The sequence below is a fragment of the Strix uralensis genome, chromosome 12 (genome assembly GCF_047716275.1).
Source record: "Strix uralensis isolate ZFMK-TIS-50842 chromosome 12, bStrUra1, whole genome shotgun sequence".
Lineage (NCBI taxonomy): Eukaryota > Metazoa > Chordata > Aves > Strigiformes > Strigidae > Strix > Strix uralensis.
The window spans coordinates 3,830,201-3,852,475 of record NC_133983.1 but is presented as its reverse complement, the minus strand read 5'-3'; the positions used below and the strand labels follow the sequence as shown (position 1 = coordinate 3,852,475).

At 56.3% G+C, this 22,275-nt stretch overlaps 3 protein-coding genes across 10 annotated transcripts in view; 2 read left to right on the top strand and 1 right to left on the bottom strand.

The window, feature by feature from the left end:
- The first annotated feature begins 5,578 nt into the window (after window positions 1–5,578).
- Window positions 5,579–14,350, top strand: SLC12A3 (solute carrier family 12 member 3). 7 transcript variants are annotated; one of them, XM_074881447.1, is made up of 26 exons: window positions 5,607–5,939; window positions 6,165–6,311; window positions 6,561–6,636; window positions 6,793–6,888; window positions 7,047–7,186; window positions 7,399–7,509; window positions 7,698–7,809; window positions 8,064–8,194; window positions 8,456–8,540; window positions 8,917–9,071; window positions 9,405–9,512; window positions 9,763–9,886; window positions 9,994–10,095; window positions 10,188–10,343; window positions 10,421–10,520; window positions 10,933–11,044; window positions 11,596–11,736; window positions 11,914–12,020; window positions 12,172–12,254; window positions 12,415–12,486; window positions 12,675–12,779; window positions 12,983–13,094; window positions 13,366–13,452; window positions 13,541–13,676; window positions 13,788–13,855; window positions 14,188–14,350. In XM_074881447.1, the coding sequence occupies exons 1-26, from the start codon at window positions 5,640–5,642 to the stop codon at window positions 14,327–14,329; spliced, it is 3,108 nt and encodes a 1,035-aa protein (XP_074737548.1). In that variant the 5' UTR covers window positions 5,607–5,639; the 3' UTR covers window positions 14,330–14,350. The 7 variants fall into 7 exon arrangements, 5 of the variants coding, with proteins under 5 accessions (XP_074737545.1, XP_074737547.1, XP_074737548.1 ...); XM_074881449.1 differs by having other exon boundaries at window positions 5,608–5,939; window positions 12,678–12,779; XM_074881444.1 differs by having other exon boundaries at window positions 5,606–5,939; window positions 6,561–6,888.
- Window positions 14,351–15,051: 701 nt separating this feature from the next.
- TMEM170A (transmembrane protein 170A) lies at window positions 15,052–19,375 on the bottom strand. Its single transcript, XM_074881450.1, has 3 exons — window positions 19,224–19,375; window positions 18,942–19,112; window positions 15,052–18,332 (listed from the first exon to the last, which is right to left on the bottom strand). Exons 1-3 carry the CDS (start codon window positions 19,336–19,338, stop codon window positions 18,202–18,204), a joined length of 417 nt encoding a protein of 138 aa, XP_074737551.1. The 5' UTR covers window positions 19,339–19,375; the 3' UTR covers window positions 15,052–18,201.
- Window positions 19,376–19,682: 307 nt separating this feature from the next.
- The window catches only part of CFDP1 (craniofacial development protein 1), a 67,431-nt gene continuing 64,838 nt past the window's right edge, over window positions 19,683–22,275 (top strand). For both annotated transcript variants that reach the window (XM_074881591.1, XM_074881592.1), the window contains exons 1-3: window positions 19,683–19,819; window positions 19,894–19,999; window positions 20,601–20,826. In XM_074881591.1, the coding sequence (XP_074737692.1) occupies window positions 19,765–19,819; window positions 19,894–19,999; window positions 20,601–20,826 (387 nt within the window). In that variant the 5' untranslated portion in view covers window positions 19,683–19,764. The remainder of the gene's footprint in view (window positions 19,820–19,893; window positions 20,000–20,600; window positions 20,827–22,275) is intronic.

Genomic DNA, 22,275 nt, shown 5'->3' with positions numbered 1-22,275 from the left:
CTGTGAGATCATGTGCAGTTCTGGCTACAGAGCAGGCAACAAAACGTAGGGGCTGAGTTCAACCTCTGCATGTTAATAGCTATCATGGGAGAGAAGTCATCTCCATTTTGCAATGTCTGAGTTTAACAGCGTAGAGGGACATTTGACTGACTTGATGACAATTTCCTAATTACTTTTTCCACCAGAAATGCTGTAGGATAAATTTTTGTCAACTTGTTGGACAGGAAGCAAAGGGATGGCTTGCCAAGCCCCCCAAACCCATGTGTCTCGGCATTAGCAAACCGGCTGCTGGGGCTGCCAGCCAGTAGAGCTTAGGGACTGTGTGTGGCACCGAGTGGTCCTGTAGCGTGGGCAAGAGTGTTTCAACTGAAGGCTGAGAGAGACCCGGACAACACCCTGCAAGTAAAGGGCATTTGGTGAGTTACCAAGGAGTTATTTGGGGGGGTGGGAATTGAATTGCCTCACAAAATATCCACAGGTGAGTGTGGAAAGCTTTATTAGCTATTAGCATTTCTGGCATATCACTGTGGGAATGCTTCTTGGTACATCTCAGCTGGCTGGTTCATCCAGTCCCCTAGAGAACCAAAGAGTAGGTGGCAGAGCGAGGGCATCTTTCCTGACCCTTCAGGCAGTCCTGGGTGGGCCAGGGTTGCCCCACGTATGGTCCTGCAGGATAAACCCTGCTCATGTGTTTCTTCCTGGCACTCAGCCCTGTCCCTGGGTTACTCCGAGCATCAAACCACCTCCCGTACAGAGGCTGTTGAGTCTGGACCTGTCCTCAGGGAACCACTGACCTGAGCAGGAGAGGGACAGTGTCTGCCGGAGTCGATTTGGGAAGGGGGAAGGGGGAATCCCCACTGTGATTCCCTCTCTCCCCTCCACAGAAGTCCTTTGGGGCTCAGCTCTTACCTCTGCCATTTGCAGGACCTTGTTCTCCCCTCTTCTGCCCATCCCTGCTCAGCTGAGCTGTCATGCTGCCTCACCAGCACGTTTCTGATGTCAAACATTGAACCTGGGGACCTTTTAAAAAAACAGCAAGTTGCCCTTTCTCTGCCCTTTGAGGATGGCTGTAGCAGATACTTTCTGGTGCTTCTCAGCCTTCATGGCTGTTGGCAAAAGACAAAATTGACGACTGTATGCAGTTTGCTTGCTTTGTGCTCAGTGGTTGTGACTCCAGCCTCTGGGCCCTTCTAAGCTAAGCAGAAACTGAATTATTTCATACTTTCAAAAGCCAAAATGGTCCTTGTGTGGTGGACAGACAGAGGAAATAAACCCCAGGGAGTCAAAGCCCTGAGACTAACCCTGGAAAGTAAGACCCAGCCCTGTTTCAGACAAGACGCGAGAGGTTGTAGGTATAACAGAATGTGCCACAGATAGTTGGAATTAAATTATTTCTTGTTGATTGCCCTGTGATTTCTTCTTAGGTCTGTGCAGGTGGTGAACGTTGCAGCCCATCCGTCTTCCCATGTTCCCAAGAGCAGCGGGTTCCAGCTCTGTGCCTAGGCCTGGCTTTGGCAAACCTGGCTCTCCTCTGCATGACTTTAAGGGCTTTGCTGCACTGAGGTAGATGCTGACGCACGTACTGGTGCTTTGCTGAATAAGGCACCCCCGTGGCTTTCCAGATGTCACTGTTTTTTCTCCACCCCACGCTTATTCTGCTGGAGAGAACAACCTGGTTCTGCTCCCTCAGGTTTCTCACCGGCAGACCTGCTGCTGCTGGAGTGAAGTTCATTAACCCTTTGTACCTGCGAGCTCCGACTTTGCCAATGATCAGGCTTCGCCTTGGTTTTCTAAATAGCTCATCTGCTCGAAGGGTTTTCTGGGGTGTCACTGAATTCATACCTTGTGTTTGGCACAGCCTGCTCAAAGGTGGTGTCACTAAGCACTCCCTTTATAACAGGACTTTTCCAGCGTGGTGCTGTCAAGGGCACAGCGAGAGCTACCTCCGTTTCCCTCATGCACAAAGGGGACAAGTCTGCTTGGACAACCTTGCACAGGTCAAATCAAAAATCGTGACTGTGCAGCAACATCTGAGCAAGTTGGTGTTTGTAGTTTGCCAGGCAGTTTGCAGCAGAGCTGTGGATGTTCATCAGAGCTGAAGTTATTCTCAGTATAAACTTGACAAATCTCTTAAGTTGGTAGAGCTCTGCCCCGTTATACAAGAAAAAAGTCCATGTGAATGCTGCAGATTAAATTTCCATCTGCATTAAATTTCCTACTCTGGGGCTAATCCTCAGCAATAAAGATCTGCCAGGTAGATGTGATGTGTCCTAACGGTGGCTCACTAGTTTGAGTCAAATGCAGCTCATGCTGCTGGAGGAGATTTGAGGAGAAAGTGAAAAGGTGTTTGCCTTGAGAGCATGTGATGTTCTGTCCCCGGTACAGATGCAGCAGAGACATGCAGAGTCTCCAGGCCCGTTTTCCACAGTTTGTGTGGCTCATCGGTAGTGAAACATCCACGAGTGCTGCGGTATCAGCGTAGCAGCTCTTAAAGCTTTACAGTCTGCGTGTCCTTCAGTGAACGAGGTCTGAGTTGATGTGGTCTGGATTTACAGGGGAGTTGCAGGGGAATCTAGAAATACTCATTATAAGCTTCTGTCTTATGTTACCTGTCCAGTAGGGGAAAAAAAATAAGTTAAAGCTCTGCCCAGGGGTTCACCATGGACCACTGGTAAAAACCAAACTGAGCTAATGGAAGACAACCAGCTCATGTGAGAATGAACAGGTTTTCTGCCAATAAGCAGAAAACCTGCTGAAATGTGCCTCAAAGGCCCCTCCTAAATGCTGTCGTGGAGCTGTCAGCGGGACCTGTCTTCTCAGCTTGGTTTCTTTGGTGTTTGTGGGATTTTTTTTATTCCCACAACATTAATTCTTCTAAGTATTTTCACAGTGGTGCCTGCATTGTTACCCTGGTGTACACTTGGCTCAGCTGGTTGTCTGGTCAGGTTACTGCCTGTGAGATATGTTCTTACTCCTCTGCCTTTTCTTGGGTTTCCCCACTGACTGCAGATTCTGCATCTCGATCCTGACTTTGTTTTGTTTTCCAGACTCTCTGGCTGGAGTAGACCTGCTAAATGAGGTGGCTCCTCTGTTCTCCACCACGGTCTCCCACCACCGCTGTGTTTGTCTAGGACAGCACTTGGACCTTGTTCCTTGCAGGAGCCAAAGGAATTATGTTCAGAAAAAATTAATGAATTTTTTTTTGTCCTTGTTTACCCTCTCAACACTTTCTCCCTGACCTTAATAAACCCCAGCCTCTCAAGGAAGGGAGTTGTTTTCCTTCCAGCCTGGAGGAAAGAAGGTGATACTGTTAATTGGCAGTTCTGTGTCCCTGGGGTGGGTTCAGCGCCCAAATACCGTCAGTGTCCCTGTACCAGCATTTTTGTCCTGTTTCTGTCTGGGCGTAAAGTTGGAAGGATGGAAATGGCGTCCAGAAGATAACGGGAGATGATCCCCTTGTCCCCATCGGGTCGGGTTGCCAGCGGTTGCCTGAATAACCATCTATTTTCTCTTCCCAGGCTTCCTTCCCTGCAGTGCCTGGAATTGAGCCCTGCTCCACACGGTGGGTTTGCAGCGCTGAGCCCCTGCATCGCTTGCGTGGCCCGTGTCACCCAGGGCGGTAGGTTCCCTTTTCCACGGGGATGCAAGCAGGACAATTAAAACTTCATTAAAACTTGTCGGAATATAGCGCTTTGGCAAACTATAAAAGAAGCCGTGCGTAAAGCAATGCAGCGTTCTCTGCCTAACTCCATTCAGGTTCATTTGATGCATTTGATAGCCCGAATGAACTGGGGGATCGGCTGGAAGCGAGGGAAGGCCCTGCAGAAGCAGCTTCCCGGCGTGAGCAGAGGGCTGTGCACAGAGCTCTCCTGCTGCTCGCGGCCCCCAGCGCCGGACGGCCCCGGTATTGTTGCTGCAGCTGGTGTTGTGAATCAGGCCGACGACAAGCGCATCCTACTATCCGGCTATTTCACTACACCAGGGTTGCATCATACCACTCACTTCGCTCTTCGCCCGGCGTCTGGAGTCCTCCTGCCTCTCCCGGAGCATCTTAGACCGCGCTGCATTTAACAGACACACACACGCCCCCATTTAAGAGACTTTGTGTTGGTTGGGGCGACTTAGCGTTTTTGATGAAATAATGAGGTTCTAAAATAAAGCCATTTCTGCTGGGCATGAGTGTGCTGCTGCATCTGTTGTTGTGAGAGGAAGCTGGTGTCCACCTTGCAGGAGGTGCTGCACGAGGTGCTGGAGTGAGGCTTTTTCCTCGTCCTCAGCTCACCCTCTCCCCGCTCCGAGGCCGGCAGCGGCACCGCCTGCGCCGGCGCGTTTTGCCCGGCGATGCCCGGGTGCTGCGAGGGCTGAGCCACGCGGATGCAGGCAGGCGAGCGCTGCAGGCAGGGCTGCCTGTCCTCAGCTTCCCGGGCAAGCAGGTGCGTGCTGGCCCCGCGCGGGGCTTATGCAATTGTGGATGGCGTCTGCTCCCACACAAACAATACACCAGGGCTGAAGCGAGTCCTCAAAAAGCAGGTTAAAATTTGTGCGTGAATGCAAAAGACAGCCAGAGGCAGCAGGGCAGGCAGCCCGAATTTTCCATTAACTTGCAGAGCACAGGGGGCTGAAATTCAAATGGGTTCTGGTGCTGCCCTCAAATTTTATTGCCTGCTGTCTTCAGCGATCTTATCTGTAAGTGCTTTTAAGAGCACATGTGACACCGGGCTTCAGAGGTATAAAAGATGCACGTCCCTCCCCCTGTCCTCGCCTGCTGGTGGCTGTAGGGTGAACACTGAGCGGCAGCGTGGCCTCAGCTTGTGTTTTGTGTGGTGTGGGGAAGGGTTTAAGTGGCTTCCTACATCAGGGGTGGGATTTGGGGGGGTTTTGAACCCTGGGCGCTCAGTGGTTTCCCCTCCCTGGGGTTGGGAGGGGAGGGGGGCAGTGGGACCGTGGGCATCTCTGCTGCCCCGCACCAGAGGGCTGCCAGCTCCAGCCCTGGGCAATCATGAAGGGACTGTGGCCGCCACCACTCTGTGTCCCCCGGCCCCTCCATCCCCCTTTCCAGCCCCTCAGCATCAGCTCCCGGGCAGGGGCATCCCTCCCACCCCTCCATGTTGCACAACCCCCTTCCCCCTGGTTTCACCCTGAGAGAAAGGGGCTGTTTCCCTCCCTGTGTCCGGCACAGCTCAGTGCCACAGGCAACAACTCAGAGGCCAGCCAAGATGATTTACAGGATCTGCCGGGTCTGGGGCAGTATCCCAGGGAAGGGTGAGGGTGCGTGGGAGTCTTGCTCCCATTTTCCATAATAAATCCCGGTGGGAACTGAGTGTTCCTGGGTCGGGGCCGGAGGCAAACTCAGGGCTGTGTTTCTCTGTCAATCTGTCCTTGGGACTTAATCTCAAATCCGTTATCGCCACCCCCATCAAGCGCTGGGAGGCAGCGATACCAATTACGGTGGTTTTGATATCCCCTCCAGCTATTTTTTTCCCCCTGACCAGCTCGGGGTGGTTCGAGCCGATTCCTTTCCCCCCGTTAGCAGCAGTGGTGGGTGGGTGCCAGTTGCCTCGCTCTGGTTTTGCCGGGTATAAAGCTGGGGAGCCCCTCTCTGCCCTGGCCCTTGCCCGGCAGACACCTGGGCAGGGGCAATGGCCGAGCTGCCCGTCGCAGAGCTGCCCGCCACCCCGGCCCGCTGCAGCGGCCGCTTCACCATCAGCACCCTCCTGGGCATGGAGGAGGGCGGCTGGGGTCCCTACGCACCATCCGAGGGGGCCGGCTGCGACAGCACTCACCCCACCCACCTCTCCGGCAGCACCCTCTGCACCAGGACCTTCGGCTACAACACGGTGGACGTGGTGCCCGCCTACGAGCACTACGCCAACAGCAAGGGGGTGGGCGACGCCGGGAAGGGCAGGCCCTCGCTGGCGGACCTGCACTCCATCCTCAAGGTAAGGTGGGGTTCGGCCGTGCCGCCAGCAGCTCCAGCATCCCCTGGCTGTGCCACCGCTCCCTGCAATGGGTCCAGCACATCCCCAGGACGGCCCTGGGAGGGATAATCCAGCTGTTTCCAGCTGTGCACTCAGCCAGAACTCTCGCCCTGCCCGCACCTCCCGGGGAAGGCTGGCTGCCTTCAGCCCTGCCCGCCCTCACCGCCCTTTCCCTTGTCCCCGCAGCCTGACCCAGGCCACCTCCACGTGCCGGTGTCCGACCCGCAGCGGAGCAATGGCCTCCCGGAGCCTGGGCCGGAGGAGGCGGCGGGGGAGCCCGGCAGAGCCCCCGCGCCAGAGCCCGTCCGCTTCGGGTGGGTGAAGGGTGTGATGGTGAGTGCGACTCATCCCACGGGGAGCATCATCCTGCCCTCCCACCCCCGAAACAGAGGCACGGTGTATTTGCCCCTCATCATCATGTTTTTCCCAATATATATATTTTTTCTGTAAGCTTCTGCACTCGGAACGATTCCCCTGCCCTCTGGGTTGGTTTTTGCTCGGAGGAGCCGGGGAGCCGGCGTGGCCCCAGCCGTCCCCGGGTGCCTGCACTCTGAGGGCCGCTCCCCCTCTCTGTCCCCCCAGATCCGCTGCATGCTGAACATCTGGGGAGTCATCCTCTACTTGCGCTTACCCTGGATCACGGCCCAGGCGGGAATCGGTGGGTGCCGCGGCACATCGTGGGCAGGACGGCGGCACCGGTGGCCCAAAACACCCACAGCGGGGGTGGAAGCCAGCAGCATCGAGCATAGGACGATGTGGGGGGGCTCTGTGGGGCTGGGGGACACAGGAACAAAGCCATGTCCTCTCCCCGCAGCCCTGACGTGGCTCATCATCCTGATGTCCGTGACAGTGACCACCATCACCGGCTTGTCCATCTCCGCCATATCCACCAATGGCAAAGTGAAGTCAGGTAGCGTGTCCCCCCAGCACAGCCTCCGGCCACCGCGGGCGGGTCCTCCTCCACCCTGGGGCTGCCCTGTGGATGTAAACTCCTAGCAAGGTGCAGGGGGGGGCCTGAAAACACATCGTGGAGGCAGGTAACGCCACGGCGTGTTCCCACCACCTTAGGGGGCACCTACTTCCTCATCTCGCGGAGCCTTGGGCCGGAGCTGGGCGGCTCCATCGGGCTGATCTTCGCCTTTGCAAATGCGGTGGCCGTGGCCATGCACACGGTGGGCTTCGCCGAAACTGTCCGGGACCTGCTGCAGGTGAGAAAGTGGCTCTGTGTGTTCCCTGGGTCCCATCCCCTCCACCTCCTCCATCCCCACCTCCTCCCCACACACGCTGTATTAATTATCAACATTTGTGCTCCTGTTGGGCCACCAATAATCAACCACAAGCTGCTAAAACTTGTGGTAATCCCAGTGGTTTGGTGAGGAAAAGGGTTATTTCCATGTTGTGGGTGGTTTCCCCTCCCCAGGAGCACAACTCCCTCATCGTAGACCCCACCAACGACATCCGCATCATCGGGGTCGTCACCGTGACGGTGCTGCTGGGCATCTCCCTGGCCGGCATGGAGTGGGAGGCCAAGGTAACACTCACTTCTCCTGCTCACCTTATTCCCCTGGGCTGCCCAGAGCTGTCCCTGCTGCCTGCCGGGCATTCGAGGAGTGGAGGATGCCCATAACTCCCCAAAATCGAAGGGTTTCTCCCAATGAGTTTTTCACCCTCTCGGTGCCCAAACCCCAACCCCTCAGGTGGCTCTTTCTGGTCTGCCAGGCACAGATATTGTTTTTCCTGGTCATCCTGGTTTCCTTCATAAATTACCTGGTGGGGACAGTGATCCCGGCCACCGCCGAGAAGCAAGCGAAGGGCTTCTTCAGCTACCGAGGTGGGTCCACCACGGGTTGGGGTCACGCTCAACAGGTCTATGTGCACCACTGGAGCCTGGCTCTTTGCTGCTGTTGGGGGAGCAGTTTGCTGTGGGAAGGTGCTCCGCGCTGAGAGATGTCATTAAACGCACGGTGTTTTCCTCTCATGGGTGACCTGCCACCAGCGGTGTGCCTCTGTCCGGCACTGCGATGCTTCAGCCAGGAGAATGGTGGTTGGGAGGCCCCAAATGCTTCTCCTCTGCTTCCTCCCCAGCCGACATCTTTGCCCAGAACTTTGTGCCCAGCTGGCGTGGACCCGAGGGCTCCTTCTTTGGCTTGTTTTCCATTTTCTTCCCGTCAGCAACTGGCATCCTGGCTGGAGCCAACATTTCGGGTGACCTGAAGGTGGGTTTTGACCGTTGCTGCCTGAGCTGGCATTTCTCAGGGCTCAAGGCCCATTTTCCCTGGGGGTTTGGTTTCGATCCAACTTTTAGATCCTATTTTATTTCTTCTGGAAACTTTGGGGAAGGCTCAGGCAGGAGATGCTCTCTGGTTTTGTGTCGCAGTGAATTAAAATTCATCCTGTCTAGCAGCCACAATTAAAATGCCGTTTTAGCGGTGCTGCTGGAAAGCTGTCTGACATCTCTCTGCGACTCCCTTGGGCAGGATCCCGCCGTGGCCATCCCCAAGGGCACTTTGATGGCCATCTTCTGGACCACCGTGTCTTACCTGGTGCTTTCTGCTACGATTGGTAAGCGGCACGTCCTTGGGTGAGCTGGGAGGGACCCCCCCACCCCAAACTGGGTGGCCTGGGAGGATGCAGGGGATGGGAGCTGGGAGCAAGCTCTGGACGCCGGCATTGATACCTCAGGCGAGAGCTGCAGGTGCCAACCCTCCTTCCTGCCCCCACGGGGGGCAAAGTCCTCCTGGGTTGGCAACACAGCTCATGGCATTGCTCACAGCCATCGTGCAGCGGGGCAGCCCCGTGGCAGGGACCTGGGGGATGTTGCAGGGATATGGGGCCGGGTTGCGTGAAACCGCAGAGAGATGCCGGCCCCGCTCCAGCCCCACCGGAGGGCTGCTGGGATGGTAAGCGGGCAGTAAGCAGGCGCTGTGTGTCCCCCCAGGTGCCTGCGTGGTCCGGGACGCCTCGGGCAGCCTGAACGACAGTGTGCCGGTGGGCTCGCTGGGCTGCGAGGGACTGGCCTGCGGCTACGGCTGGAACTTCACCGCCTGTGCCCAGCGGCAGAGCTGCCGCTACGGGCTCAGCAACTACTACCAGGTGCTGCTCGGGGCCATCACCCATCCCGGTCCCTGCTCCTGGCCGGGTTTGTGCCACAAGGGATGGGTTTCCTGGGGCAGCCCCATGCCCGGCATCCCCCCCGCAACCTGGGAGGCACCTGCGCCATTAAAGCACCCGTGTAATGAGGACACACCGGGGAGCGCGTCTTCCTCGGGCTTTTGGGCATGGCTGGACTTTGTTGCCTGGATAATGTTGATGGGAAAGTACTGAGGGCAGCAGGATGGGGCCCAGGGGCTGGAAATCCCTTAGGGCCAGGGCGGAGGTTGGTGCGCTGGGGGTGCCGGAGTTCCTGACCGCCTGGTTTTTGGGCAGAGCATGAGCATGGTGTCTGGATTCGGCCCCCTCATCACGGCGGGGATTTTTGGCGCTACCCTCTCCTCGGCACTGGCCTGCCTTGTCTCAGCCCCCAAAGTCTTCCAGGTGAGGGAGTGGTGTGTCTGTGTCCCCCAGCTCACATTGCTGAGCCTGGCAGCGGGAGCAGGTGATGATGCTCCTGGCCATGAGCCGGCACTGCGGGGCTTTGCAGCCGTGAGCAGCCCTGGGGCGAGGACGATGCTGCCACCAGCGAAGGCATGAGGCCAGTTCAGCCCTCGCTCTTATGGGTGCAAGAGCCACCATGACGCTGCCATCCCAGCAAAGCCCACTGTCCCCAACATGTCTCTCCCCACAGTGTCTCTGCAGGGACCAGCTCTACCCTCTCATAGGCTTCTTCGGGAAGGGCTACGGGAGGAACAGTGAGCCCATCCGCGGCTACATGCTCACCTACGTCATTGCCATCGGCTTCATCCTCATTGGTGGGTGCTTGCCGCCCTGGTGCCCTTCTGGTGCCTGCCGCCAGCCAGGTCGCTCAGTCCCTGCTGCTGACAGCTCGCTCTCCTCCTCCTCTTCCTCCTTCCCGCAGCTGAGCTCAACGCCATCGCCCCCATCATCTCCAACTTCTTCCTCTGCTCCTATGCCCTCATCAACTTCAGCTGCTTCCACGCCTCCATCACCAACTCCCCAGGTGGGCCGTGCCGCGCCGTGCCATGCCGTGCCGTGCGGCTCCCCGTGCGGTTCCCCGTCCCGGCAGCGGCCGCTGTGTGTGTTTGCATGCAGGCTGGCGACCCTCCTTTCGGTATTACAGCAAGTGGGCCGCGCTCTTTGGGGCCACCGTCTCAGTGGTGATCATGTTCCTGCTGACCTGGTGGGCGGCCCTCATTGCCTTCGGCATCGTCATCTTCCTCCTGGGATACGTCCTCTACAAAAAGCCGGGTGCGTGGCAGTAACCCGGCACCAGCGATGCTCCGGGAGGTGTCTGGCCCCATTGTTAATCCATCTCCCCCATGTAGACGTCAACTGGGGCTCCTCCATGCAAGCTAGCTCGTACAACATGGCCCTCAACTACTCGGTGGGGCTGAGTGAAGTGGATGAGCACATCAAGAACTACAGGCAAGGGCGGCTCAACGTGGTGCTGGGCACAGAGGGAGGGTGATGCAGGGCCAGCCACCCCTGCTGGCAAGCCCAGCACAGCCTCATGCCACAGCCACATCCTCACCACCATCCTCAGTAACTGGGAGCCCCAACAAAATGTGGCTGTCTCCAAAATCCCACGTCTTTGCCATGTGGGCAGGGCAAAGCTTGCTGTCCCCATACCAGGCAGATGCAGACACGTTGGTCTCATCTGATATAAAAAGACCAAAGACTGAGGCTGGATCCTCAGCCACATGATTTCATCTCATCCTAAAGATGCTCCCTCTAGTTGCTGCTGGCCAGGCATGGGAGAAGAGACGCAGCTTGTTCCAGAGAGGCTCAGTGCCTCCGAAGTACCAGCCTGTGCCCATGTTTCTCTCCCTGCCGGCAGACCGCAGTGCCTGGTGCTGACTGGCCCTCCCAATTTCCGCCCGGCTCTGGTGGACTTCGTGGGGACGTTCACCAAGAACCTCAGCCTGATGCTCTGTGGCAACGTGCTGATCGTGAGTCACCTGCAAAAGCCAGTTGGTTCCTTGTCCTGGGGGCTCTGCCCACCTGGGGGTGGGAAATCCAGATGTGTCCTGGTGGGCTCATGGGATGGGGATTGAAATGTGCCCATTTATGTGCCACTGAATGATGAAATGTTTTGTCTGGAAGCCTCTACAGCTTGTTAAGCAATATTGATGAAGGGCCGGGATGTCCCTGTGGGCTAACGGCTTCCCCTTGCCAATTAATTGCCAAAGATGCGGTAGGATGAGGCGGTTGCTCAGAGGACAGGTTGGTTCTGCAGCCCTGAAGCCTCATGAGCAACTGGGGACATGGGTGCAGCAAACACCAGCTCGATGCCAGCCAGGGGACTGCTGGCATTGTGTGCGTTGGCTGTCGACTCCCAAAATCTGCTCTTTCTTTCTGTGATTGCAACCTCCCATGTGTGCAGTGGTTACATCCAGGTCTTGCCAATGATTTGGGAAGAGAAGAGCTGGAGGTCCTTGGTGGCAAGACCACCAGCTGGAAGGGGCTCCTGTGCCTCAGCCCCTGCCCCTGCTCCCCCCAGGGACCGCGGAAGCAGAAGATGCCGGAGTCCCGGCTGATGGCAGACGGCCACACCAAGTGGCTTGTGAAGAGGAAGATCAAGGCTTTCTACACAGATGTGGTGGCTGAGGATCTCAGAAGCGGCGTCCAAATGCTCATCCAGGTAGGGCCATCCTTGGCTATCGACCATCAGGGTCCCTCCTCTTCCATCATGGCTCGGTGGACTCTGACCCCGCTCCCTGATCTCCAGGCACCTGCCTTTGCATGGCTCCCCTGCAGACTGACACCACCCATGTCCGTCTGCCCTGCAGAGGGGTCTCACGGGGACATCTATCCGTAGGCTGCCGGCCTCGGGAAGATGAGACCCAACATCCTGGTGCTGGGCTACAAGAGGAACTGGCTGACGGCGTCCCCGCAGAGCCTGGAGGACTACGTGGGCATCCTGCAGTACGGCCACGCTGGCTCCTCCACACCCGGGGAGTGGCCCCGCGGTTGGGTGCGGGGACGCTGCAGCCACGCGTGCAGGGTCGGGCCAGGCTGGCAGTGCTGCCCAACACAAGCCAGCCACCGTTAACTGCCTTCTCCTCCCTCCTTCCAGCGACGCCTTCGATTTCAAGTACGGCGTGTGCTTAATGAGAATGAAGGAAGGGCTGAATGTTTCCAGAGTGATGCAGGCTCACGGTAAGTGGTCTTGGGCAGCCGGGGATGCTCGGACACATGCCGGAGCTGTAGGACATGCCAGCTGGTGCCGTGTCCCCAGGCGAAGGTCACAGTCCTGGGGAGACATCACTCCTGGGCTGGGACTGAAGGGGATGAGACAGCTCTTGTCCTCTCTCCCCAGTTAACCCCATATTTGAGGCAGCGGAGCACCCCGAGGAGAATGGCACCCGTGGCAGAGCAGCCCTGGGCACAGGTTGGTCCTGGCTTAGGGCCGCTGGGAGCAGCCCCGGCTCTGAGGATTATTTTCGGGGAGCCAGGTTTGCAGGCAGAGGCGTGGGTTCCGAGCAGCAATGGGGAGCAGGGCTGGGACCAGGAGGAAGTGGTGCCTTTAATCCGTGGCCGGTGGTGCCCCTTGCCGACACCAGGACCCTCTTGCCCCAGCAGCAGATCCTATTGCCTTGGCCGGTGAGCAGCAGGCGAGCACCATTTTCCAGAGCGAGCAGGGCAAGAAGACCATCGACATTTACTGGCTCTTTGATGATGGAGGTAACTTTCACCTTTGGCTGCCACGGCTCTTCGCCGTCCGTCTGTCCAGCTAATGCGAACGCAGCAGCTCCATCACGGTGCCCAGGAGGGCTCGGTCCTTGCAGAATGGTGCCAGGGCATCCCTGGCATCTGGTGTCGAGGAAGCACTGGCGAGCCCGCGGGGTCACCACCACCACGTCTCCCATGGGGTGTTTTGGGGACAGGTCTCACGCTGCTCATCCCCTACCTCCTGGGTCGCAAGAAGCGGTGGGGAAAGTGCAAAATCCGGGTGTTTGTCGGCGGGCAGATCAACAGGATGGACGAGGAGAGGAAGGCGTAAGTGCCAGCGGCCGTGGCAACCCGCAGCCCCTTTGAGCCACGTGGCCACCGCTGCTGTCCCCATGGGTGGGTGGCAGGAGCTGCTTCCCGCCTTGAGCCCCCCAGGCTTTGCCACAAGGGGATCTGTGCTGCTTTGCCTCACTCCTCCGAAAATCAGTGGGACTGCGGAGTGGGAGAAGCCCAAGCACAAACCGAGGACAGCGGCAGCGGTTTCTGCCAGGCCGTGCCCTGCCAATTTTTGGAAAACGTGCCCTCTTCTCTCTGGTAGGATCGTCTCTCTGCTGAGCAAGTTCCGCCTCGGCTTCCACGAGGTCCACATCCTCCCTGACATCAACCAGAAACCCCGGCCAGAGCAGTAACCACCCCCCCTCCCCTTCTCCCCCTTCCAGCACCCCCAAACCCACCCAGACCCCATTCCCCGGCGCCGTCTGCTTGTCTTGCAGCATCAAGAGGTTCGACGACCTGATCGCTCCCTTCAGGCTGAACGACGGCTTCAAAGACGAGGCCACGGTGAACGAGATGAGGCAGGGCTGTCCCTGGAAGATTTCCGACGAGGAGGTTGATAAAAACAGAGCCAAGGTAGCACCGGTGCAAGGGGGAGCTCCCACAAAGGGTCTCCTGCTTTTGAGACAAAATTCAGTCCTTCTGGAAACAATTATTTTGCATTTCTCAATCCTCTTTGCTCCGCAGTCACTCCGACAAGTGAGGCTGAACGAGATTTTGCTGGATTACTCACGGGACGCGGCGCTCATTGCCATGTAGGTGCCAGCAACACCCTCGCACCCGTTTCTTGCCCCGTGGAAATGGTCCCTCTGGATGTTCACCCCCCCCGGGCAGGGTGATCCTGGACAGACCCCCCAGTGCTGTGCTGGGATGGCGCTGCACCACGGGGAAAACCCTTGGGAGGCACCAAAGGGTCTGGCCTGGGTCCTATTGGGGGGGGAGGACGAGGTGTTGCCCCTTTTTAGGGAAATAACCTGCAAATTAGCACTGGCTTGAGAGAGGGGCTGAGGACGGAGCTTGGCTAGGGGGGGCAGCCGGAGGGGGCCGTGCTGGCTGTGCCTCAGCCGGCCCCTCGCTGCTGCCGCAGCACGCTGCCCATCGGCAGGAAGGGTCGCTGCCCCAGCTCCCTCTACATGGCCTGGCTCGAGACACTCTCGCAGGACCTGAGACCCCCCATCGTCCTCACCCGAGGAAACCAAGAGAATGTACTGACCTTTTACTGCCAATAAAGCCTCCGGGATCCCTGCCGATCAGGATGTGAATTTTTAAGGCCAGTTTTGATCTCAGAGCGCGCTCGCCCGGGGGGCTGGGGGAGCAGCGCAGGTGTGTGGTCGCCAGCTCTCGGGAGATGCCCCCCACGCACAGCTGCTACCTTCTTACGAAGACTCGTTTTGCTGATCTCAGCTTTCGTAGGCTGTATGTAGATATAAAATAATGCAGGCCTCGTAGTGCAGGCATCGCTCCAGCCCTGGGTTTAGCCGGCGCCATGCCCGTGAGGTGTGGGGTCCCATCCTGAGAGCGAGGGGACAGTCCCTGTGCCTGCTCCCCCAGGAGAGCCTGAGCGGCGCACAGGGACTGCCCCACGGACCTGGCAGAGCCACTGTCCAGGGTGAGAACTGTCCCAGGGGGACAGGAGCGGGTCAGCACCAAGCCCAGGGGCTGCGGGGACCCTGCACCTCCACTCAGGGACAGTGACTCTCAGCCTAAAACAGGCTGAGTTCATTCGTCCCTGACAGCTGAGCAGCAGCGAAATGTCATCTTGGGCTGTGGTGCAGGTCCAGCTCCTAAAGGAGACAAAATGAACACCCAGAACCAGGACATTTCCTGGTGCAGGTGGCCCCGGGTGGGAGAAACCTGCCCCTATGCAAGGCAGGAGCAAGGCTCATTTCCAAAAGCACAACTCCGACCCCCTTGCCACACTGCAGGAGAAACACACACTTTCATTCGCCTCGATTGTTACAGAATTTACTGATAATCACCACCAGGATTAGAAGTGTCAGTAGAAAAATAAAATTTACAGAGTTTTCAATCATACAAAGATTTGTTCATGACAGCTGCAGTCATTAGCGAGATAGGAAGCCGGGCAGTATCTAAATCAGCCCAGCACAGAGGATGTTTGCACACAGAGAGCAGGGCCACGACTCTCAGCTCCTCCAGGGCAGGCAGCTTCTGGCTGCGCTCCCTGGCCAGGGGCTCACAGCACTACCGAGCCCGGGACACCTCAGCACTGACATTTTTGCAAGCTCTCTGCAGCTTTTGGCAAGTTTGACTGAGCAAAGTCTACCGCCACCCGCTGAAAACTGAAGGGATTCCTGTGCTCGCCTCACTCAGGATAAGGAATGCAAAGGGAGGACCAAACGGATGCCGGCAGTGACCCATCTGGTGCATCAGCTCAGGACTCCTCCTCCTTCCCATCTGGATCTGGGGATCTGGTTTTACTGGAGAGGGAGGTTGGGAAGGCAGCCACGGGGGTGGAGGATGCTCTGTGAGTACTGAGGTGACACAAAGAACTCGTCCTCAGTGCTAATACCCGTCAAGACAAGTCAGCTGACAGTTCACCTTTCATGCAAGAATTCCCTGAAAATTTCACGGTGCCTGGGCACAGAGGCACCACTGACTCCAACCACTCAACTTCCAAACAGTGGCCAAGCTGCCAACTCTTCAAGTAAAGCAGACCTCCCCCCGCCCCCCGAGACACTTTGGGAGATCAGTGGGTAGAAAAGAGGAGGTTTTCAGTCCACTCAGCACCAAGTGATTTTATCAAGCAATTTTTTTCCTTTGTTCTGAGCTCTTAACAGCTCGGATTCATGTCCTGCATGCCTCAGCCCTGTTACTGCAGTGCAACCACCCTCGTGCCGTAGCACATGGCACACTGATAAAAGTGCTTTCCCAGTTGCAATCAGCTTAGTCCTTGCTACTGAGGGATGCCAGGCACTGGGGCAGGGGGAAAGGGAGCACAGCAGGGGCCCAGACACTGGTTTCTAGCGTGACCTGAAAGGTAGGGCCAGACCTGCCTAGTCTAAGTTTGAATCCATCCAGGAAAATTCAGGATAATTCCCATGAACTAAACTAGGCACTCTGGACACGTGCTGTGTATACAGCCATTTGAAATCAGAAGTGGGAAGGGAGAAAGACATCTAGAGAGATCACTATCCCTGCTTTTTCGCTGGAGGCAGAAGCAGTGAGGGAAGGAGAGGCCTGACCTTCCCCTGGGGGAATGCCATGGTAGCAAGACGGGCCCTCTACAAGCAGCACAGCATACGGGGCATTCTGAAGATTCCAGGTTTAGTCTAGGTTATACCACTTGGGCCTCACCCACCTAAGGAGAAGGATTCACATTAAAGTCTTTCCTAAAATCCACATCTTTATTCCCTGAATTAACATGGGCTAAAATTTAGAGTAATCTCAGTAAGTAGCTCCTGAAAAACACCTCGATCCATCAAGTGTCAACAGACCACTCTGGAGAAGCTAGTACATAGAGAGAAATTTGTTTTCATGAACCACAGGGCCCTGCTGAGGGTTGTTTCAGCACAGGGGACATGGGGTTGATGGAAGATAACTGGCTTTACAAAAAGTTGCAGGTACAAAAGGTGAGCTCGTTTGGAAACCAAAGGAGTTCAGCAAAAACACAGAAGGGACGTGTGTCCTGGGAGGCTGGACACAGGCAGCACCTTCCCTCGGCAGCCCACACGAATGTCAGCTGGTAATAAACCAACCAGGACCACAGCAAATCCACGGGGCTGGCTACGCCGCCCAGCCACATCCTTGGGATACAACTGCAGCTTCCCCAAGGGCTCCAAAAATCCAAGCCCCCAGAAAGCACCCAGCTAGCCCCCTGAGAGCTCCAGCCACGTGGCATGCCCCCAGGCAAGAGGCTGGATCTAAGAACTAGTTAAAAGCCACTTAAAACAAAACAAACTAAAACAATTCATTAGAGGAGAGCATAGTGCCTGCTGGAAAGGGTTGGTTTGGGGCTGTGTTCACATGGCTCGTGCCTGACGGACACAGGAATCACCCAGGCTCTCCCCGGGACCCTCGCAGGCATCCCACCCAGTAGCACGCTGCGGGCTGGATGCCGAAAACGCGGCGCGCTCCCCGCCTCCGCACCCGGGAAGCCCCAAGCCACAACAAGCCAGCGCCGGCCGTGCAGTTCTCACCAGCACAGTCACCGAAGCAGCAGCGTGCTGGATTTTATATGAGCTGGCCAGTGATGTTTACATATCAGCGAAGACACCCAATTCCACCACACCAATGTAAACGTGATCAGGAAGTAAAAGCAGAACAGAGAAGTTTAAAAATATGAGTCTCTTTCAGAGCCCGAGAAGCAACAGCGCACACTCACACAGGCGCCCTGGGATTCCTAGCGTGGGCAGTGGGGTGTAGCGCCCGTTCGGCTGTGCTTGGCCTCTCGGGCAGAAGGTACACAGTGCCAGAAGAGCTTCACCGTAATAAAATTCACAAAAACAGGAATCCTTTCTACAACGGTTATTTCCCCTGCCGCAGCATTCATAGTCACAGCTCTCGGCCACAAATTTGCACTTTCATCTGTCTAAAATGATTTTTCCTTTTGCTGCTCCCAAATTCCAAGACGTGATATTAAGAAGTAGGGGCCAGGAAGGAAACAAATTAATTTTCTCATTTAAAAAATTCACATTTAAAAGAGCTTCAGGCTCACTGCAAACAAAGCAGCAAGGGGTCAAAGCATTAAGTGAGCTCTGAGGACATCCCAATCACTCTGTAGAACTGTTTCTACCCCAGAACAGCGGGTGTCACATCTTAGTTACATCCTGTTGCTACAATTCATCACGGGTAAAAGGTATGCAGGCCTCCTCCTCTGGAAGCCATTTTCCTATCCTCCAGAGAAATAAAGTTTCACTTGGCACTTAATGTTACCAAAAAGTAACAAAATTCACAATTTTTAGCTTAATTTCAAGCCACCTGGAGGCAGGAGCAGGCCTTCACGTAGACTTTAACCAGTGGAGGCAGCACACACTGAGGCACACCTCAAGTTGCGCTCTCTCGTGATTTGTTTCAGAGTTGGTGCAGGCAACAGATCCTTTGTTCTCCCTTCGATTTGTGATCTCTAGAGTCTGAAGAAGAGCTAGAGAGTGGCTAAAATCCGTAGAAACGAAACCACCACCACGCAGAATGTCTGGCCCACTCCCAAAATGAGGGCTTCAAAGGGAATCATTTTTTTCCCCGCAGCTCTGTAAACGCCGGCAATGGCAGCACCTGTGGAGAGGGGAAATAGCCGAAACATGAATGCGTGACAGCGCACGCTGTTGTACCTCAGGGATGAAGGGGGAAGACTCAGAGGATGCAAGAGTGGGGCAGAGAACAGGGGGATCTGCGGGAAAGGGCCCTGAACCCCTGCGCACGGGCTAGCAGAAATGCCAGACTGGGTTTACCGTGACAAACCTCAGCCAGTAACCAACACATGCTGGCGGCAGTGGGTAAATTGGTGATGAAACTCTGCTGAGGCCTCCAGAAGGTGTGGAGGTTGGGGCAGTTTTGGACATACTCACAAGATCCTCTACACCACAGCCCACATGCGTATTACCCAGTTCTAGGCTGAGACACCAAACGTGTGACGGTTTTTTTCCTCTGGGTGCTCAGAAACCTGAAAGCCCACCTGGCTCTGCACCTGACAGGCACGTTTGGGACCACCGACAAAGGGCTCGATAGGTGGGATGGTCCAATTCAAACTCGGGGCAAGGGGAGAATACAGCCAAAACATTAATCTCCTCTACCCCGAGGAATGCCGCGGTTCGGCGCACTCCCGAAAGCAAACTCTGATCACTAAAGAGCCACCCGGTCGGTATTTTCGAGCATCTACCGTACTTGTTAGGATGCCGGCGGTAATGGGTCCCACGATGCCCATCAGCAGGAGGCTCACGGACATGAACCTGCCGTACTTGTGGTGCCTGAGCGTGAAGAGCGCTAGCAAAGCTGCCGGGACGTGGAAGGAGAGGGAGGAGACGAGGGCCCACAGGAAGACGCCATACCACATCTCTGTGGAGAGAAGGGCTGTGAGGCAGGCTCGGGGCCCGCAGGCCCTCAGCGAGGCCGGCGGAGGCGGCGGGAGGGCCCCGCTCCGAGCAGGCCCCGCAACGCGGAGGGTACCTGGGAAGGTGGAGAGCGGGCTGGAGTAGGTGGTGCCATTTCCCACGCGAGGCACCAGGCGGAGGCTGAGGATCTGCTGCAGGAGCCCGCCGCCGCCCGGCTCGCCGCCCTCCATTCCCTCACCGGCCCCGCCGCCGCCATCCGCTGGCTCCTCTTCCGCCCGCCCCCTTCCGCCCGTTCTAGCCAATGGGAAGCGTCGCACGGTGACAGGCAGGGTTCTTCGCCAACCGCCGCTCGTCGAGGAGCGTCCGGGCAACCGGGCCCCGTCCCCCCCCCCCCGCGCTGCCATGGGAACGGCTGTCGGCCGCAAAGAATGCTGGGGGGCTGGCACCGGAGGCGCCGGGCGCTGGAGGGACGCTCTAGCCGGCTGGCTGCCGGCTTGTCGCTGCTCCCCAGGCTCGGCACGGCTGTGGAGGCGCCGCCACCCGCCGCCCCGCCAGGGGGCGCTCGGGGCCGGTGGCGACGCTCTGGGCGGCGGCGACCGCGCGTGAGGAGGCGGTGACGGGCGTGAGGCGGCGGCGGCAGCAGCGGGGCCGGTACCATGTCGGGCTCGGAGGAGTATTCCTCGGCCGAGGACGAGGACTACGTGCCCTCAGGTGAGCGGTGGCGGGCCGGGAGGGGGGCGGGCCGCGCTCTCGGCGGTCCCGGCGCTCACCGGCTGTGCTTGCAGGTGCGGAGTACAGCGAGGACGACGTGAGTGAGCTGGTGCGGGAGGAGGTGGCGGACAGCCCGCGGCCGCCCCGCGGCAGGAGGAGCCCCCGCCGCCCCACCAGCAGGTACGGCCGTGGGCGGAGCGGCCCCCGGTGCCGCACAGACGCGGTGTCCCGGGTGGGAGAGTCCGTGCTGGCCCTGCCCGGCCCGGCTGGGAGCCGCCGGTGCTCGTTCCGGCGGGCGCAGCGCTGAGGGGCTGAGAAACGCTTTTCTTCGTTCCGGTTTAACGTCGGAGATCCTCGGGCTTGAAAGACATCGTGCCTGAAAACCCTCCTCAGGAGCTAGATGTTTTCTTTCATAAGCCTTTTTAAGTGCAAAACATCTTTCCGTGGGAGAAAAAAACCCTATATATACAGTTTATTTATGGTTGGTTCCTATCCAGCCCAAGTTGTCCTCCCCTCGTGGTTCCTGCAATATCCCAGAGTCCAGGTACATGCACACACGTGCCAGCCCGCTTCAGGGGACTGCCTGCTTCAGTCGCTGTGTTTTCTGAACAGCATCATCATTTAATTAAGCAGCTTCAGGCCCAAGATTAGCGGAAACTTCCCAGGTAGAATGTCTTAGCAAGAATATGAAATACTGTGTTGCTTCGCCCATGTTTACTGTTCAGCTCTGGAATAGTGTTGCAGCACCTCAGTATATTTTTTTTTTGGCATCTGCTTTCAGGAAGAGGAAGAAAGGAGGTCTCTTGCTAGAGCCAGATGAGAAAGAGGAAGAAAAGGCTCAGCAGAATGAAGAGGAGGAAGAGGAAGTGGATAATGTAGAGCAGATGGAAAGAAACAGAGAAGAAGAAGAAAAAAAGAAAGAGGATGCTCTCTGGGCCAGTTTCCTTAGCGATGTGGGACAGAAACCCAAAGCAGGGGCTACCACACAAGTGACGCAAGCTAAGAAGGTAACGAGGGCCTGGGCCTTCACCCAGGGAGTGTGGGAAGGGCCTGAAGCTTTAGAGCACACAGCGTTGGTTCTAGCTGGTACCAGATGGCAGTCAGAGCTGGGAAGAGGCTGGGTTTACCCCTGCCCCATCTGCTTTGTAAGCCTGAAGTCCCACCATGGGGCAAACTGTAAGCTGCTGGTTTCCTTCCAAGTGGGGAGGTCTGTGATCTGGTGGCACTGCTTTTGGAGCTGCTTGTCAGCATCTCAGAGTGTCCCACCGAACCCTGTTGCCTTCCCTTCCCGGTCCTGGGTTCTCCTTGTGACGTAGGAGCAGCACAGCGGACTTCGGTCTGAGCTGTTGGTTGTGGGCACAGCTCTCCCCTGAGGCTTGTGCCTTTCCTGATGCTCAGAAAAAAAGGGAGACTCTGTGTGTGTGTGTGCGAGTGGGGAAACAAGACCTGTGCTGACATCTCTGTGCCTTCCCCTTCATCCTCATACAGTGAGAGGGTCTGGAAGGTGCTGCATGTTGGAATGGGCGTTGTAACAAGAATGAACCTAGCTTTCTCTAGTTTCCTTTATAAGCCCCGTTAATATGCTTTTGCTTTCTGTCTGCAGAGGTTTTCTGTAGAGAGAATTCTGTGTGTAATCAGCCATTTAAAAGGATTTGGTTCTTAAAACCAAATGCATGTATTTGCCTTGCAAAACCTTTCACACTGCAAGAAGGTGGTAGAAGTGAAGAAGGTCCAAAACTGAGCTTCTGTCACTAGAATTGTCTATTTATTTATTTAGAGTGGTCAGCCAAAAAAGTATTTTGTAACAAAAGTCTGGACTCTTGACTCAGTGATGCCAGGCAAGTACAGTTCTCCTCACTGTGTGAAGCTTCTTTCTACAACTGCTGGAAGGCAGCAGAACAAGTGTAGTTGTGTAATCTTTGCTTGCAACTTTTAGAAGAAGAGTCCTTTCATCTGAACCCTGCTGCTTCTCTCCACCTCCGTTGTTACTGGCTGAACAGTTGAGATGGTTACAGGCAGAATTAGACAGAGAGAGGAAAAGTTCTCTTCTGAGCAATTCTACTTTTACGGGCAGATTGCTAAAACACGAGTGGTCTTTGAAAGTTCTTCTGTAGCCTTGAATAATTTATGGAGAGATGCAGTTCCTCTGTTCTCTTTGTGAACTTCTTAATTTGGACTTGTCTGCTCGAAGATCTCTGCGGTGTGTGGTTGCTTTAGAGTAAAAATTCTGGGGTTTATTTTGATTGTTTATAGGGTCTGAGTTTTTTTTTATGTATGCTGTTAAAAGCTGTAGTTGTGACTGAGCAAATTAAGAGGTGCAGATTGCTTAATAAAGATATCTTCCTCTCGAAGAGCTGTTATTGACAAGCAGCTTACTATCTTCAGGGTTCTCTGTGAAGATCAGCCTTGCTTTTCCTGATGATGGGTTATGTTCTTCTATATGCTTGAGTAAAATT